General features: G+C 39.0%; 1 protein-coding gene across 1 annotated transcript in view; it reads right to left on the bottom strand.

Annotated features, from left to right (window-relative positions):
* MALRD1 (MAM and LDL receptor class A domain containing 1) overlaps window positions 1-17,970 on the bottom strand; it is a 528,588-nt gene that overhangs the window by 60,428 nt on the left and 450,190 nt on the right. The window contains exon 32 of the mRNA XM_026649425.1: window positions 764-1,039. Within this exon, the coding sequence (XP_026505210.1) occupies window positions 764-1,039 (276 nt within the window). The remainder of the gene's footprint in view (window positions 1-763; window positions 1,040-17,970) is intronic.

The raw sequence follows: 17,970 nt of genomic DNA, 5'->3' as shown, positions 1-17,970 counted from the left end.
CCAGACCCTGGGTCTTCGTTGGAGCAGACGGGAGTGTCTGGCTCAGCAAGACAGGGTGCTGGAGTCCTGAGCTGGCAGGGAAAACAGAAGCAGGGGTAGTCTTAGTACGTCAGATGGCAGCTCCCAAGGGGGTTTCTGTGATCCAACCCGTCACAGTACCTGCATGTAACATCAGACAGGAGCAACATTCCTCCTCAAACAGAGTTAGCAGGCATCACCCAGGATCTCCAGAGCAAACACCACCTAGCTGCTGAGGGGATATGGCTCTTACAGAGAAATAAATGCAAGATACCATGGGGGTGAGGAATGAAATATATAAGTCCCTGCTCCACCCCACTAGTCCTTTACTGGACCCATGATACCATTCTCCATGGACCATGGGGACAGCAATGTGGGAAATGAGGAGGAGTGGGTCTGGAATGGTCCCTTTCCACAGGTCTCTCCCCTTTTATGTCACATGCAATTGTTCTTATAGAGTTTTCCTGCATTCTGCTCAAGAAATGGATTGGGCATTTGTTCCTCAACTGTGCTTCATTACTTGCCTCTGATCAGTCGTGGGAGGTCTGAACAAGGAGTTAACCACTGATGATCATACCATAAATGATCATATATGATATGCAGATACAAAAAAAAATATGTTATTAGCTGTGCAATCATACAAAATTCACTGGATTTGGATTTGTTTAGTACGGTTCTATTGTACTTTGTCATTTTATGAAAATAAGTTAGCTTGTGTATAACTACATCACTAAACGTAACTTACGACAGTCAGTTTCATCTTCATTAAACTGGCAGTCAGGCACACCGTCACATCTCAAGAGTGATGGGATACAACCTTTATTAGCACACAGGAACTCTGTTTCCTTGCAAAGCCATGGAGAAGCAGTGGTAGGAATCTCAGTAGGACAATTAATTTCATCAGTTCCATCCATACAATCCTCTACCCCATTACATTTTACAGCAAGAGGTAGACACTGCTGTACATACACACAAGTGAACTGGTCAGCGCTGCACGTTGGAGGTTGTGGTTTGGCTGTTCCTAGACAGGTGAAATAAGACCAAGAAAGGCATAATTATCATGTCAGTCTTGAAGTCACAATATATCCTGACTTCTAGGGATTACTGGGAAGGCAATTAATTTTGCAGATTCAACTCTTCTAATATGATTGCAAATTATTTATAAACACATTCCACCCTTTGTATAGTATTCACTATTGAAAAGTCTGTGTATCACCTCCTTGTTTATTTTGTTGCAGCATTTTTCTTGTAGAACCTAAATGCACCATTTATTTTGATTCTTTTGTTTGTACCTTGTTTGTGCAGGAGGCTTAATACAGAAGGGTTGCTAAAAGTTATCTTTCACCCTGTATTAGGAAAAGGTTTATTAATATTTTTGGCAGCCATCAAGTTATAGTGCTCCTCTTTCAATAGACTTAATGGATTAAAACAATAACAAAGAAGGGTTATATAAGCCTCTAAATCAACAAGAACATTTCACACAGAAAGCTTTTATGTACTCCAAGGTTTACCCTTAGACATCAACAAAATAGCAAGGGGAAAATTTTTGCAGAGTAGCTGCAAAGAAAACTATTTTGTTATATCAATGTATTTGCTTTGATTCTGTAGCATAGCTTCATTAAATGGGGGAATTAAATCAAAGGAAGGACCGTGTAATGCTTTTTCAGGATACAATTCACCAGCAGCATAAGCAAAAACTGGCATTTTGTTGGTTAACCCTTGGAGTAATCCAAATCCTTGACAATAGAGGGGCACACTGTACAGTTATGTTACCCTTTTTTGACCCCAGCAGTTAGTCAAAATTTGGGGTCTAATGGCTTGTTTTGGCTAGGAGGAGAATTTGATCCTGGAGTCAGGAGTTTCCCTGATACAATCCTGTTTATTTATAAAGAATGTACAAAATCTTGTTTCCCTGAACACAGCATGAATCAAACAGCAGGAGACAGTTTCTTTGGACAGTTCCAAGCCTCTTTTGAGCCAGCACTTAGCCCAAAAGCTCTCTCTTTAGGCTTTTCTCAGGGCTGGTCCACACTAAGCCCCCAGTTCGAACTAAGATACGCAACTTCAGCTACGTGAATAACGTAGCTGAAGTCGAAGTATCTTAGTTCGAACTTAAAGGTACTTACTGCGGGTCCACACGCGGCAGGCAGGCTCCCCCGTCGACTCCACCTACTCCTCTCGCAGAGCAGGATTACCGGCGTCGACGGCGAGCACTTCCGGGATCGATTTATCGCGTCTAGACAAGACGTGATAAATCGATCCCAGAAGATCGATTGCTTGCCACCGAACCAGCGGGTAAGTATAGACGTACCCTCAGAGTCACATTACCAGTGCTTGTTCCAGCTGCATCCTTGCTTTTCTGCTGTTTCTCCCGCTTTTCTTATACAGACAGACACACACACCTCCACCAAACAATACCCAGTAAAACACCACCACCCACATGTGCCTTGCATGTGCCCGTGTTTGGGTGGAGGCTGTTATTGTTTCAACTATCTGGTTCTAAAAAGGAGCTGAACTGTTAATATGTTTATCAATAATGAAAAATAGCTCTTACATCACAGTTTCATTGAGGCTTAACCCAACACATAACATTTATTTCTAGAGCTGAAAAATACTGGAAACAATTTTCTGTGAATAATAAACTAATTTACTTCAGCATTGCTTTGGCTCCTTTTTGTGTGTGTGTGCAAATATTAGTGCAATAGAGTTTTACTGGCACAAATACTCATGGACATTTTAAATCTACACATGTGAGTATTTGTGCTGGAAGTGCTGGTGTGCTCATCCATCATGGAATAGAAGTGCAGTAGAACCTCAGAGTTATGAACATGGAAGTTAAAAACTTACCAGTCAACCACACACCTCATTTGAAACCAGAAGTATGCACTCAGGCAGAGACAAAAAAAGAAAAAAAAGAAAAAAGCAAATACAGTACAGTACTGTGTTAAATGTAAACTACTAAAAATAAAGGGAAAGTAGCATTTTTCTTCTGCATAGTAAAGTTTCAAAGCTGCATTAAGCCAATGTTAAGTTGCAAATGTTTGAAAGAACAATCATAACATTTTGTTCAGAGTTAAAAACACTTCAGAGTTATGAACAACCTCCATTCCCCAGGTGTTCATAACTTTGAGGTGCTACTGTAATAACATGCAACTTATCTGGCCGATCACAACTAATCAACATTGATTGAATAGACAATATAGTTCATTGCAATCAATTCTTAGAATTGACAAATTTGGAAAAAAGTCACTATGTTCTTTCAGATTTGAAGAAATTGACATCATCTTGTGAATACTCTGCAAAGAGAAAGACCGTTTACAGGCTAAATTCTGTGGATAAATAATTTGATGCCAATTATGGTCCAGACTCTTTGTTGTACTGAGTTTTTGTTCAGTTCAACAGAGAGGGAAGGAGCCAACAAGGAACTTTTTTATGGCTCCCTGATTCTCTAGTCTTGTCTGCTCCAGCCAGGGCCCTGGTGGAATTTACAGAAACCCTGGAGGCTGCACTAAACTCTGCCAAATGGTACTGTCTGTTGCACTCTGGTCATGCCCTATGTCTGCTCCCACATATTCCATACACCAGGATTCCTGGAGGGGGTGTCAAAAGGACCTGATTATGCAGATTCTCTGTCCAGTATAACAATGATTCCCCCATTGGAAAGATGTGTCTGATTTCCTTTGTATTGCGTGAGTGCAAAAGGTATAGATAAGATCAGGCTGGAGAATCTGGCCCTGTATGCTCGATTCTCTTTATAGCTAGATGAATGTGCAGCATGCCAGTAAGTCCAATGATTTATATTACCACCAACAGCGTTAAAGACACTACATGTCAGACAAACAGTTTTCCCATTAAAGCCAATGGGAGTTTTGCCATTGACTTCAACAAGAGAAGAAGCAGGCCTAAATCTGGAAATTCACCTGTGGTGCTAGTTTGCTTTACTAGATCATGTGAATGATGTTACATTCATGAATGATGAGAATTAGCCAACAGGAGTGTAATGTGGAGACACCATGCAATGTTTTTGTTTGCTCATGGTGGTAGACCCTGTAGACAGCAGCTGCAGTGAAGAAATGATTCAGTCAGAGACTGAGGGCTTGTCTATACTTACGCGCTGGTTCGGCGGCAGGCAATTGAACTTCTGGGTTTGATTTATCGCGTCTTGTCTGGACGCGATAAATCGAACCCAGAAGTGCTCGCCGTCGACTCCGGTAATCCTGCTTGGTGCGAGGAGTACGCGGAGTCGACGGGGGAGCCTGCCTGCCGCGTCTGGACTGCGGTAAGTTCGAACTAAGGTACGTCGACTTCAGCTACGTTATTCATGTAGCTGAAGTTGCGTATCTTAGTTCAAATTGGGGGGGTTAGTGTAGACCAGGCCTAAGTGAAATCACATGCTATTGCTGCAGTGAGGCAGGGCACCTTGCATGGGAATGTACAAATGAGGCTACATCATTTATATTTTCCTTCGTCTTCAGTGCAGTAATCACTGACAACTTGTGTGTGACACATTACAGGATCAGAATCTATGACAGTAGAAAGTCTTTATTGATGTATGATTGGCATCTAAAAGAAGTGCTCCACAATTGACAATAAGCACTTCTTTCAAGATCTAACTGCTTTACCATTCAAATAAACAGAATTTATAATATTTTTATAATAGCCCCATCTAGTGACTTCCAGTAATATTATAGGGAGAAAGAGCTCCCACCCCCTGCCCTGACTCTACTACTCTAGACACTGACATTTGACCTGTGAGAAATCTCTGATGATCATGTGGGTCCAGGACAGAAAATGACCTTCATACTACAGGCATATTCCAGGTCCCCGATGTCCTGAGATAGGTGGTGCTGTGAAGCTGGATGTGCTATCCTTCATACTCTGGCCATAAGCCATACTTAAAAATAGTCCTCATCAATTGTTTTGACACAGTAAAAATGGTAAACTGCTGGTTTATGTCAGAATGTCAGCGTAATCCTCCGACCCAAGATTAGAATGATGAATTAACTTTTTTTAGAAAGTTTTCAAGATCTGTGCAATGTCACATGTACATTCCAATCACTGCTGTTTCAAGCATCTCATTTTAAATACTGTCTCTAGCCATGAATAAAAGTCTTTGTTTTTATTCTGATAAATAATTAATTTAAGAATTTCATTCTTCTCTTTACCACAATATCTTTGTTGCAAAGATAATATTCACTATTTTTAGATGTTTTAATTTTAAAAGCAGTATTGGATCCATATATAATTATTAAATAGACAAAATGAGGTAATCCAATTTTTATGTAATGTTTTAACGTACGTTTTAAGTTGTTTTTTGCTTTACAAATTTATCATTTTCACTTTATGTATCTTCAAAAGGCTCCTAAATAATAGTTATATTTGTCTGATTGATTTTAGGAATTTATTTACATCACATAGTAATTAATTTAAGAGTTCAGACGAGATGATTTAATGGTCTCTTCTGACCTGTAATTTCTTTAAAATATTCATAGAGCTTAACATTTTTTTAACATTTTCCATTTTTCCCCCTTTTCATTCTGAATTTGGGCTAGATCATTGTTAATGGAACTACTTAACTTATGTAACGGTGGCAGAATTGGGCCCAGGATGAGGATTTAGTCCAGAGGACACAAATTATGCCCTTTCTTATGCCAAAACAATATTAGTGAAGTCATTTGCTGAATATGACTCATTCTCTACTAAAGTGAACTTTTGTAACTGACATCATTACAGATCGGGTAATGTTACTGAGTCGGATCCAGGTTTCTAACCTCCTCCAGCTTCACACTCAGAGGTATTTGAATTTGTGGTTCCATTTTGAACCCTATGTCTAGTTTTATATATACTTCTGGCTCATAAAAGGCTGATACATTCAAACATATGGTCCTGATTCAGGAAAGGGCTTAAGAATATGAACAATCTCATCCTACTTCAGTAAAGCATTCACACATGTGTATAAATGCTTTGTTGAATTATGGCTTAACATTTCTGCTGTCCTGACTCTCTCCCTGTAAATCCAAAGCAACACCTCTGATGTCAGTGGAATTTTCTAAATTTATGCCAGTGTAACTAAGATCAAAATATGTCCCATTGTCTTTAAGACACAGAAGTAAAACTTGTGCTGTGAGCCAGTAGACAGACCTGACTTCAATACCACCATGCTGTCTTGTTACCACCCCTTTTATGTTAACTATTCCACATTGTCCAAAGCTTTAAATACACTAGGCCAAATTCTGCTCCAAATGACAGCTGATAGTCCACTGAAGTCCATGAGGTTCCACAGTGTGTCCCCCAGAGTGTAATTTGGCCTCCACACAGAAAGTAGGTTATAAATGTTTATATACAGAACAAATGAAATGTGTATGCTAAGAATATTGAGAATTTATCAGACATTCATTTGTACATAATTAACAAAGAATTCAAACTCCTTGATTAGGACTGGGTAAGTCTACTGTGTCTAGTAACTAATGTTAAATTGGAATGAAATCCCATTCAACATTGTCATTAACGCAACATTAATTCTTTGCTTTCAAAGCTACTATCTATTTTGGTATTTACACCTACATCGCTGTAGTATCTGCTACTGACATATTTCATTCTTAATAGTAGGAATATTTAAATTGTTTTCTTAATATTGGGGAGAAAAACTAATATATTAGGGATGCAGTGAGGTTCTGAAATGCAAAACACACTAATATTGCTGATAGCAAGCTAGTTAACCATCAGACTTTGAGAGCTTCCTTCATAATAAATATCCTGTTTTAGTGAGTTGCATAGTAGCCTGTTCCTGTGACAGCTTTAGAAGTGACACATACCTATTACATACACGTGAGCATTATATACATATGTGTGTATAGATATGTGTGTGTTTGTATGTGTAAATACATACACCCACATTGTATATATTCTATACCCACACTGTATATAAGAAGGTGAGATGTGTCTTTTCTCTTCCTCCAAAAGTGGAAAAGCTGTTTCCACTCCAAGGCTGAACTCTTATTTTTCCTGGGACTCAGGAAGGAGTAATTTTGGTGGGAAATTCCACATTTGAGAGAGGAAAAGAAAATACTTGTGTGGCAGGTCAATTTTAAATATTGTATTTGTTTGAAATTTAGAATAAATCTTGAGAGTAGTGTGGATGGATTAGGGTGAGCCGGAGTCAGACGAGGTAGTCAAAGGAACATGATAAATAAATGTATCATGCAATTTATCACATGGATATCAACTCCATATATAAAGTATGTAGTATTAAAAAGGAGACTTCGGAAAAGCTGAGAGAATAGCGGGAAAGCACAGCTATGATAACATCAAGCTAAATATAAATGTTTCATGTTTGTCAAAACCAGAGGTCTCAAGCATAGAAGTAAAACTGACCCATTGGCTTAGTACATCTGAATCTAGTTGGTTTTATAACTGCTTATTTCTGTTTTTGACATGTGGTGCATGCTAATGTTTTCCTAACAATGCCCATATACAATAAGTAATGCTAAGCAGTTTCTTTCAGTAATGAATAGTGGTTTATTTTTGCCCTCAGATGAAGGGCCATGAAGTTTAACTCAGATACTTTCTTGAGAGAATAACTTTTATTGCAATAACTGGAAACCAAACATACAAGCTTTCAAGAGCCCATGTTCCTCCATTTACTTACGTGCTAATTGTTGGAAAGGATACTTCCCCAGTCACTGAAGGATAGTGACTTGTACTTAGGGCAGTATGATTTGCTACAGCAATGTACTGTATTATATACAGTTCATCCACCCATCCAAAAAAGGGTGGGAGTTAAGGGGCGCAGGGGGAGATAATGATATACAAAATCATGTATTCCAAACAATATATCATGAGAAAACTTGAACTTCTTAAGTTCAGGCTGGATAGTCATTCAAAGTCAGGTCTGGGAGATATTGAGGAATGCATTCAGTATAAGGACATGGAGGGAAAAACAAGCCAACCAAAAACAATTTTACAATATGTAAAGGGAATATTATCATCAATATTCTGTTTTAATGAGCACTGAGGGTACATTTGGAACCATACAAATAAGTCCTGCCCCAAAGAACATTGCGCCAGATACTCAACTGGTATAAATTTGTCATAGCTCCATCGAAGTCTATGAAGCTCTGACAATTTAAATGCTTTGCATACTACTACATAATTACATGGATCTGTGCCATATAATCTGTTTTGTCTTATACACTGCCATTCATACCTATAATACATATAATGAATATTGAAATTTAAAGGAAGGCTTAAAAATATATTTAGCAACTACTTTAGGTGAACATGGTACAATGAAATTCCAATTACAGTCGGAAATCCTCTGTGCACCACCCAGCTGTGGTGGGCATTAGACAGGGGTGTCGGGTGTGAGCTGAGGAGCCAGACTAGCCAGAGTATCGTAGCCCAGAACTCGTAAAAGAAACAGGAAACTGGCTATGGCCAGAAGAGGGAAGAGAAAATAAAAAGACTAGAGTTCCAAAAATTAACACATTTTGCTTATACAATGATGCAATTGGAATGACTGTTAGCTGGTTTTTCATACATAGACCCCATACCCATCAGATAAAATGTATACATTTATCTACATTGTTACCCTGGTGAGTAGCATACCAGGATATCTGACTACCTCAGCTGCAATATATGTGGCATAGTGAATACAGCTCATTATCTACTTTGAGAACAGAAAACTTTACAACTTGAAATTTGTCTATGAAGTCAAAAGGATCAAGCACGTGCTGAAAGTTATGCTCATGCTCATGCATAAGTATTGGCAGGATAGGAACTTATTCATTATTTTCAATTATTCAGTTACTTCATGTAAATATATGCTATAGCTATGTTTTTGTCTTTTTGTTATTCATGGCATGTGATTGGTCACAAAGTATTGCTTCTGTTTCCTGACTGGATGACAAATTTTATAAGGAGACATAGTGGAAAATCTGATTTCATCTTCAATCCTCTTCCTCTTCAAGAACTTGGGAAGACTTTTGTTCTTGGACAGAGTACCCAAAAGGACTCCAGTGGATTGCAGATAAATTAATATTTTATCCTATCTGGATGGTGCTGCAGTTATTGGGCCAAATTTTACATTCAGTGACACTGGTGTAAAGCTGGAGTAAATGAAAACACAACTTGGCTCAGTGAATCAACATAACTCTATTAATGTGTATTATTTGTCTTGACTAGTTTACGTGATCATGGTTCGCTGAAGACTAAATACAATGTTAAACTGACAGTTAAGTTACTACCAGTAGATCTAAGACTCATGGGACTCTGAACTTTCTCACTGAAGGCCCATATTATTGCCTAAAGCTTGCCCATTGCCTATGTACAACATTGTAAACATTTGGCAAACTTCTGCAATAAGCAGTTCAGGAACAACCAATTTGTGCTATTGCCTGTCATATGCAAATCATTTATTTTCAGTAGAAATTGAGAATTGGTAAAAAGCTGTGTGAAGGTTTGGTTTCCAACAGACTGAAACAGGGACTATGGGGACAATTTTAGAGCAGGGTAAGAATGGCTATTACCAACATGAATTACTCACTCACATTTTTCCTGATGCTGGTTCCTGAAAAAAAGCAACCAAAGTATTTTCTCTCTCAGCTGTATATTTAGATGAAGAATAAAAAAGGCAGATTTTGCAGATGGAAAATCATCACATGCAATGACTTGAGAAGAGAACATTGGAAGTTTTATGCAACTCTAGAGCCAAATATTTCAGTTGCTACTCAGACAAAATGCTCATTGAGGTAAATGTGGGGAGTTGCCTAATTAAGGACTTCAGGATATGATGTTCCCTCCCAAATCTATATAGTGCAGCTATGTCATTCTGGTTGGAAAATTAAATACTTTCATTAATTCTACAGATTTTCCTGAACAAATTCAGCAGGGCAAAATATCATGAAAGCTTTATTTTTTGGCAAATATAGGTTTTAGGATTGGTGCTCTGATAAACTCAACTAATGAATTAAGTTATTTCCATTATTTATAAAAAAAATAATAAATCTGTGACCTTTGGTTTTCAGATGGGGATCTCTCTTTACTAGAAAACTCAGGATGGGTGTAGCATAAGCTTGGACAGAGATAGACAGAAAAGTGGTAGTCTTGGATCAATGTGTTATCATATGCTATTATGCATGTATGAAATAGCACCCAGAAGTCCAATGAAGTTTGCAGGCTCACTGTGGGCAGGTGTTGAACAAATACACTAAAATAGATTGGCAAGGTTTGCCTGAGACACCACACCCTAGTAATTAGGTTTAGATCCTGCTGGTAAAAGGTTACATAGATTGTATTGAAGCACTAAGGTTGTTCAGAAGAGAAAGAATCTAAGGCTAGGTCTACACTACCCGCCTGAATCGGCGGGTAGAAATCGACCTCTCGGGGATCGATTTATCACGTCCCGTTGGGATGCGACAATCGATCCCCGAATCGACGCTCTTACTCCACCAGCGAAGGTGGGAGTAAGCACCGTCGACGGGAAGCCGCAGAGGTCGATTTTGCCGCCGTCCCTACAGCGGGGTAAGTCGGCTGCGATACGTCAAATTCAGCTACGCTATTCGCGTAGCTGAATTTGCGTATCTTAAATCGACCCCCCCCCTGTAGTGAAGACGTAGCCTGAGATACCGTCTAAGTAGTCCCAAGGGAGGAACTCTAGAAGCAGCCACATCTAGGGAAAAGAGTTAAGATGAAAATTATATTGTATAGGCAACCTAAATTCTGGTATTTCCTCACTTTTGCGGTCTTGGCTTTGCAACCTTACCAATATTTTTAATGTAGTTTTTGAGTGTATAATATTGCCAAAGGTCTTCAAACTTCCCATTAATAGTTGGTGATTTACTGTAGGTAGCAGGGTAGAAGTGAGTACTGAGGAAGGTTCTGCAGGAGAACAGTGTAGTGGCTATGTGGACTAGTTCAGCGTAGGTGTTCCATGCATCAAGGATAGCATGGGAAATAAAATAACAAATACATGCATGAAGGAAGTTAACTAATAACATAACTGGCCAAGATTTTGAAAAGTGACTAGTGATTTTGGGTGCCTCAATTCTTGGGTTCCCAACTTGACACCCCTTAAAGGGGTTTGCTTTGCAGAGGAGAGGTGCTCAGCACTTTCTGAAGACCTGACCTCTGTAAGGCATGTGTAGCAGGGTGCTGGTGCAAAAACACCTAATTACCCCTCCTCAGCCAGCTCCAATCAAGAGAAATAGGTTGGGGCTGGTGAAACAGACCTGATGCCTGGTCTGAGGATTGGCTCCACCTGCGGGCCTGATAAACCAGCTGTCATGAGGGCTGGGAGCCAGCAGAAAAGCCAGGCAGGAAAAGGTCAGTCTCCTAGCTGCGGGCTGACTGCAGGAAAAGAGGGAACTAACCCTGCAAGCCTTGTATATAGCTCAACACTGGTGGTTGGAGAACTGTGTGTGTAAATAAAGCCACGGGTGCTGCACAACTGGCGGCCTCTCTGCACTTTATTGGGACAGCTAGCGGGCCCAGGAAGAGGAGCGGGGCAGTGGACTCATCACAGCATGTCAATTTGGAACCCCAAAATTGAGGCACCCAAAATTATTAGTCACTTTTGAAAATCTTGGCTATTGTTCTTTGCCAAGGAATAAATTACCATAGGAATGAAGCCCTCTTCTTTTTCATTTTAATTCTGTAATAGTTTTTCCCAAATCCATTCATCCAGGTAATGGTTCTCTTCTTCTTAAAAGTGGTGAGGGGATTCTAGATCCATGACTTTTTCAGCTTGCATGAATATTTTTCTTCAGATTTTCCTGTGCTCCTAAATTTTGTGGTCACTTTCACTCTTCTTAGCTTGGAAAGCAAACCTACAGTTATAGTACCAGTACCTCCAGAGGCATGAATGTTACTCTGATCTTAGGCCTGATACTGCAACCAGTGTGCATGTGGAACTCTCACTGAGGTCAACCAAAATTGTTTGGTGCCTTAGGAATACCAGGATCAAGGCCTGCCAGGCACATGGGTGACATCTCTCCCCGTATGGTGTGGGGAAAGCTGCTTCTTAATGCTAGCCAGCAGGCTAGTACAATACATCAAGATTTAAACACACCTCTTAAACATTTGAGGTTCTAAGTTAGGAAGCACCAAACTGCTTTTCAATGTCATTGAAAATAAACCTAGCTACATTTTAGAAATCAGCAAACAAATCTAACTGTTGACTACACTGACCATAGACCATCCTTCAAAAGGAGGCAATTTTTCTGAAAAATTGCTAATGCTATTTTATTACTGAAGCATCCCTTTCCCTCCCCCCCCCCCCCCCCGGCCGCAGCTCTTCTTGACAGAGCTAGGGAGTTTGGGGAAGAAGATCAGTTAGATAACTATCTCAAAATCTTTTACAGTGGCCCATAAGGGATTGAAGATTGGGTACATGAAGGGTATTGGTAAGCTGGAGACGGGGAACAACTGGAATGTCTCAGCTGGAAAATTATGTCCCTTTAGAGTGTATGATGGAGGAGGCTCACAGCTCCTGAAAGGGGTGATCAAAAATCAATATATATCCCACTGAGATTCATTTGAGAGTTGTACCACCTGGGGGGCTGAATGATAGTAACTCATTGCAAACAGTTGGGATACTGCCTAGGTCTGACTTCCAAATTCTGGTTCCTCACTGAGGCAGTAAAGATAGAAAATGAAGAACCTTGCAGCAAAAATTTAATCCAGCAATTCAGAGTTTCCAACTGGTTTGTCTATTTGCTTCTTCAAGGCTCTCCTCTCAGGGAAGAGACAGTTGATTTTTATATTGGGGTCAAGGAGCAATAACGGTTTTGGTTTTTTTGGTGTTGAAAGGATGGGAAAGTTTGTATGAGTTCTGAGCTATCAAATGGAACCTTTCACCCCAGTGAAAGCAGTGCCCAACCAATTAAAAAAATTATACTATTCTCTAGCACCTAGTTGGCATAATCCAGTGAGAATTGGCCCCTTTGTTGGCAGGCTGAGCAATGAAGTCAGAAACTCAGGTGTCATGCAAGGTGAAGTATAATCTCACCTCTAAAGCCTTATCAGCAGGGTTAACCAGGATCATCTGACACCATTGTTAAACATGAGAGTCCCTACCAGGTGAGGCTAGATTCATGTTGGTGCAGTGTGAGGAAGTGTATGCAGCTGCCACCTTTGTTCTACCTATTCTGTTGATAAACTGATAAATTTGATTTTAATCTGTTTAAAATATAGAGAGAAGGGGTGGGGTGGGGAGAAGGGACAGGTTGAGAAATGCAGAAGTAGAAAAGAATTAAAAAAGAATCAAAAGAAAAACAATGAAGTACAAGACATCATGCAATAAAGTTTAAAACAGCATTAAACACTACTGAAAAGCCTACTGCGAGAGAAAACAGACTAAAAAGAGTGAAACGAAAAGGTACAGAAAGATAAAGAAAAAAGGTGTGACAGAGAAGAAAAAAGGGAAATCTACTGGAGTCCTTTTTTTAAAAAAAAGTAACCTTTCTCTAATTTTCTGAAAAATGTTCATTGTTTGGTTAACCAGTTTTATATAAAGACTACAAGGCTGAGAAATTTCTAACATTTATGACTGAATGGGGCAAAGCAGATGATGGATTCTTAATAGGGCTGGCAAGCAATTAAAAAAATTAATCGCACTGTTAAAGAATAATAGAATACCATTTATTTAAAAATTTTTGGATGTTTTCTACATTTTCAAATATATTGATTTCAATTACAACACAGAATACAAAGTGTACAGTGCTTACTTTATATTATTTTTATTACAAATATTTGCATAGTAAAAAACAAAAGAAATAGTATTTTTAAATTCACCTAATACAAATAACATAGTGCAATCGCTTCATCATGAAAGTTGAACTTAGAAATGTAGAATTATGTACAAAAAAATAACAGCACTAAAAAATAAAACAATGTAAAACTTTAGAGCCTACAAGTGCACTCAGTCCTTCTTCTTGTTCAGCCAATCGCTCAAACAAACAAGTTTGTTTACATTTTCAGGAGAGAATGCTGCCTGCTTCTTATTTACAGTGTCACCTAAAAGTGAGAAAAGCGTTCACATAGCACTGTTGTAGCCGGTGTTGCAAGATATTTACGTGCCAGATGCGTTAAAGATTCATACGTCCCTTCATGCTTCAACCACCATTCCAGAGGATATGCATCCATGACGATGACGGGTTCTGTTCAATAACAATCCAAAGCAGTGCGAACCGACACGTTCATTTTCATCATCTGAGTCAGATTTCACAAGCAGAAGACTGATTTTTGTTTTTGTTTTGGTGATTTGGATTCTGTAGTTTCTGCATCAGAGTGTTGCTCTTTTAAGACGTTTGAAAGCATGCTCCACATCTCTTCCCTCTCAGATTTTGGAAGGCACTTCAGATTCTTAGAAGAAGTAGGACTGAGTGGACTTGTAGGCTCAAAAGTTTTACATTGTTTTGTTTTTTTGAGTGCAGATATGTAACAAAAAAAAGCTACATTTGTAAGTTGCATGATAAAGAGATTTTACTTCAGTACTTGTATGAGGGGAATTGAAAAATACTATTTCTTTATCATTTTTACAGTGCAAATATTTGTAATAAAAATAATATAAAGTGAGCACTGTACACTTTGTATTCAGTGTTGTAATTGAAATAAATATATTTGAAAATGTAGAAAAACGTCCAAAATATTTAATAAATTTCAATTATTGTTCTATTGTTTAACAGTGCAATTAAAAGTGCGATTAATTGCGATTAATTTTTTTAATCACGATTAATTTTTTGAGTTAATTGCGTGAGTTAACTGTGATTACTCGACAGCCCTAATTCTTAATTGTCTCCAATGGCCCAGAGTTTCTTATGGTGTCTGCTCCTGTTTATACCTGTGCTTATGCTATATAAATACTCATCATAAAATCTCAAGACAGAGGTCAATCTTCTAAAGCTGAATAAACCAAAATTGTAACTAATTAGTTTTAAAAAAATCTTATTTCCAAGCATCATTTAGAACCCCTCAGTGCAGAAAAAGCTGAAGCAGCAGTCAAAAATTAGCATTCACATATATCTTCATTTCCAGCAGATCATCTGTGCCAAGGGCAAGTATCGCATTTGACTGATCTCTGAAAGAGCCCACAAAGTCAAACTTTTGGCCTTGTTTATGGCTTTCTGACACACCTCTGAATTGTCACGGTTGTTCAGTAAAGCATTAAAATGACTACTGATGCCTATAACTCACCGAGTGAGCCCCAAGGTCTTGCTTTTAGTATATAAAGCCATACATAATTTAGGTCTAATCTACCTGAGGGATAACTGATCTTGAAATATTTGAGTTGGATGGGGTTGGAAATACTCACCATCTCACCGTGTAATTCTGAATGTACAGGAGACTAATACTTCTCCTGAAGGCTTGTGACATTGGAATGCTCTCTCCCCTCCATATGTCACTAAGGTTGTTTAAATAAAGTTCTTTTGCTGCAGTGTTTTCAGCAAAGCTAGTGTATTGTAACAGGAATATAATATCTAGCTACTATATAGAGCTTGTCATCAATAGATATCGAAAATGCTTTACAAAAGAGGTAAATATCTTTATCACCGATTTACAGATCAGGACACTGAGGCACAGGGAGGTGAAATGACTTGCTTAAGGTCACCCAGAAGGCCACTGGCCAAGCCAGGAATAGAATCCACATCTCCTGAATCCCAATTCAGTGCTCTGTCTCGGTCCCCAGCGGCAGAGTAGTGTGGCCAGGTCACCGAGCCCTGGCATTCCACAATCTGAGAGAAACAATTAAGCAGCAGGGCCAGGAAGCAACCTTCTTGAAGCATTTAAAAGTCAGTGCTAAGGGCTTTTTAAGGTGGTTAAGTAGCCCATGGACCTGGACGAGGGGAAAGATTTGCAACACACCAAAGGAATATTATTGACCTGAATGTGAACCTATTGTAGGCTTGAGGCTGTTGGTTCTCTTTATTTTAGCCTGCCTGAGAAGGAAAGAAAGAAAGAAAGAAAAGAGAGAAAGAAAGAAAGAAAGAACTGTTCACTAGCAAGCAGTCTTGCTATATTTTGTTTGGGAAAAGGGAAAGCTTCCAAGAGAATGTGGCTACAGATTGGCTAAACTGAGAACTTTATTGTACTTTGGCTTTGAAAAGGCGGGGGGGGGGGGAGATAGACTGCAAGTTCCCCAGGGACTTTTTGTTGTGTTTGTACAGCACCTAGCACAACAGAGTCCTAGTCCATGGCTAGAGCTCCTTGATGCTACCTCAATAAAAATAAATAACCGTCTTGGGAAAACAGGAAATTTAGCTGTCCAGTCTTGAGGGCCTCAGACTGGAACTCAGAGAGCTGGGCTGGATGGAGTCCCCATCTCCCCTCAAGTGCCTCAATTACAAAGAGATTTCCATCCCTTCTGTTGCAGCAAATGGAGCACAACAACTCATTTAAACAGCCTTGGTACTGCAGTCAGAATTCATCTGTGTCCTCCTTGCAGGGCAAATTAAATTTCCTTTTTGGTTGGATATTGATTTGAATGGGGCGTGTTGAGGATGTGGGATATTGGAGGATTTACTAATAGGCTGTAAGATGCTTGATTATCAGCCAGATTGTCTTTTTGAAATGAAATTGTTAGTTATGCTTTTGTTAGGATACGCCAGAGGCATTTTGGCATGCGGGCATTATAACTAATGAAGTATAACTAATTAAAGCAGTGATGGGTGAAAACCAAAAATGTAGAATTTTGGTTTGCTTTAGCAGACAAAAGTTTGGATGTCTGGTATATGATACAATCCTCTTTGAGCTCGAATTGGCATGGAAATCATGTAAATCAAGGCATTTTAACAGTATTTCTGATCCTTCCTTTTTTCAGCTGGGCTAGAACTACAAGGAGAATAGCTTTTTATGCAGTATTTTAGTACTTCATCCTCTGGACCCATATGAAACTAGGTATGGAAACATTATTATTTTTTAAAGTTAATGAACTTTTTTCATAACACTAAGTACGGTTAAAAGTTTAAGTTTAAAGAGGAGGTTTGGATTGATCCTTAACTATATTTTCCCATCCCTAAAACTGACCCTAATTCCTGGATCAGTAATTCTCATTATGAATCCTGCCTCTCCCTACTGGCGGAGAGGAATTTGAAATCTCTAAGTAGCTTGAGTGGTAGGAGAAAATTCTGGATCTCCTGCATGGCAAGCCTTTTTCTTTACATCTCATTTGCAAGGCAGTTTTGAAGACAGCAAGGTTTTTTGCAATCAGCAGCTGGCAGTGTAGCTATCAATGCGCAGAGGATACTAGCAGGAAGTTTCTTCAGCACTAAACTGGGGATGAGCATGATCATATTTTATTCAAATGTTCAGAAATATTCTTGGATCCATAGAAAGTCTCTTAGTTAATGAGGGCTCACTATTTAAAAACAAATAAAAACCTCAGCTGAATTAGAGCTGCTGGAAATGCTTTATTGCTTAGAGCTCCCAACCAGCTAAATTATGATTGCTTCCATTTAGAACATGTTGCCCCAGGAAACCTAAAGTAATTAAAGTGAGGCTGGAGAAGTAGTAATGCAGTGAGAGAGAGAAAGAAAGAGAAAGGAAAAATCTGTAGCAGCAAAGCAATCTTTTAAAAAGGGAGAATATAAGAAAAGTGTAACTTCAGGTGAGACATACTTCTTTATCTTGCAGTTGAGAATTCTTTGAACAAAGACAAATATTATGGGCAAAAATCAAAATAAAAGCTGGCACAGAACGGTGTAATCTTTCACTCAAGAACTTTATATATCTGTTAATTGCCTTTTTGTTCTCTGTTTGGGACCTTTTGCAGAGTTCTGCAAAAAAAGCAAATCACACCTGAAACTCAGAACACTGCGCCTGTGCCATTTGCAGGGTAGAATCTTCAGATTTTATTGTAAAAGAAGTGGCCACTAGGAAAATACATTCACAAGGAGGTGCTGCTGCTAGGGCAGATCCTGAATAAACTAAAAGATGGATTCCTCACCCTCCTCCTGA

This window comes from Terrapene carolina, unplaced genomic scaffold, assembly GCF_002925995.2.
Source record: "Terrapene carolina triunguis isolate 2854851 unplaced genomic scaffold, T_m_triunguis-2.0 Scaffold84, whole genome shotgun sequence".
NCBI lineage: Eukaryota > Metazoa > Chordata > Testudines > Emydidae > Terrapene > Terrapene triunguis.
The sequence above is the reverse complement of the archived record's forward strand: the minus strand, read 5'-3'. Positions and strand labels throughout refer to the sequence as shown.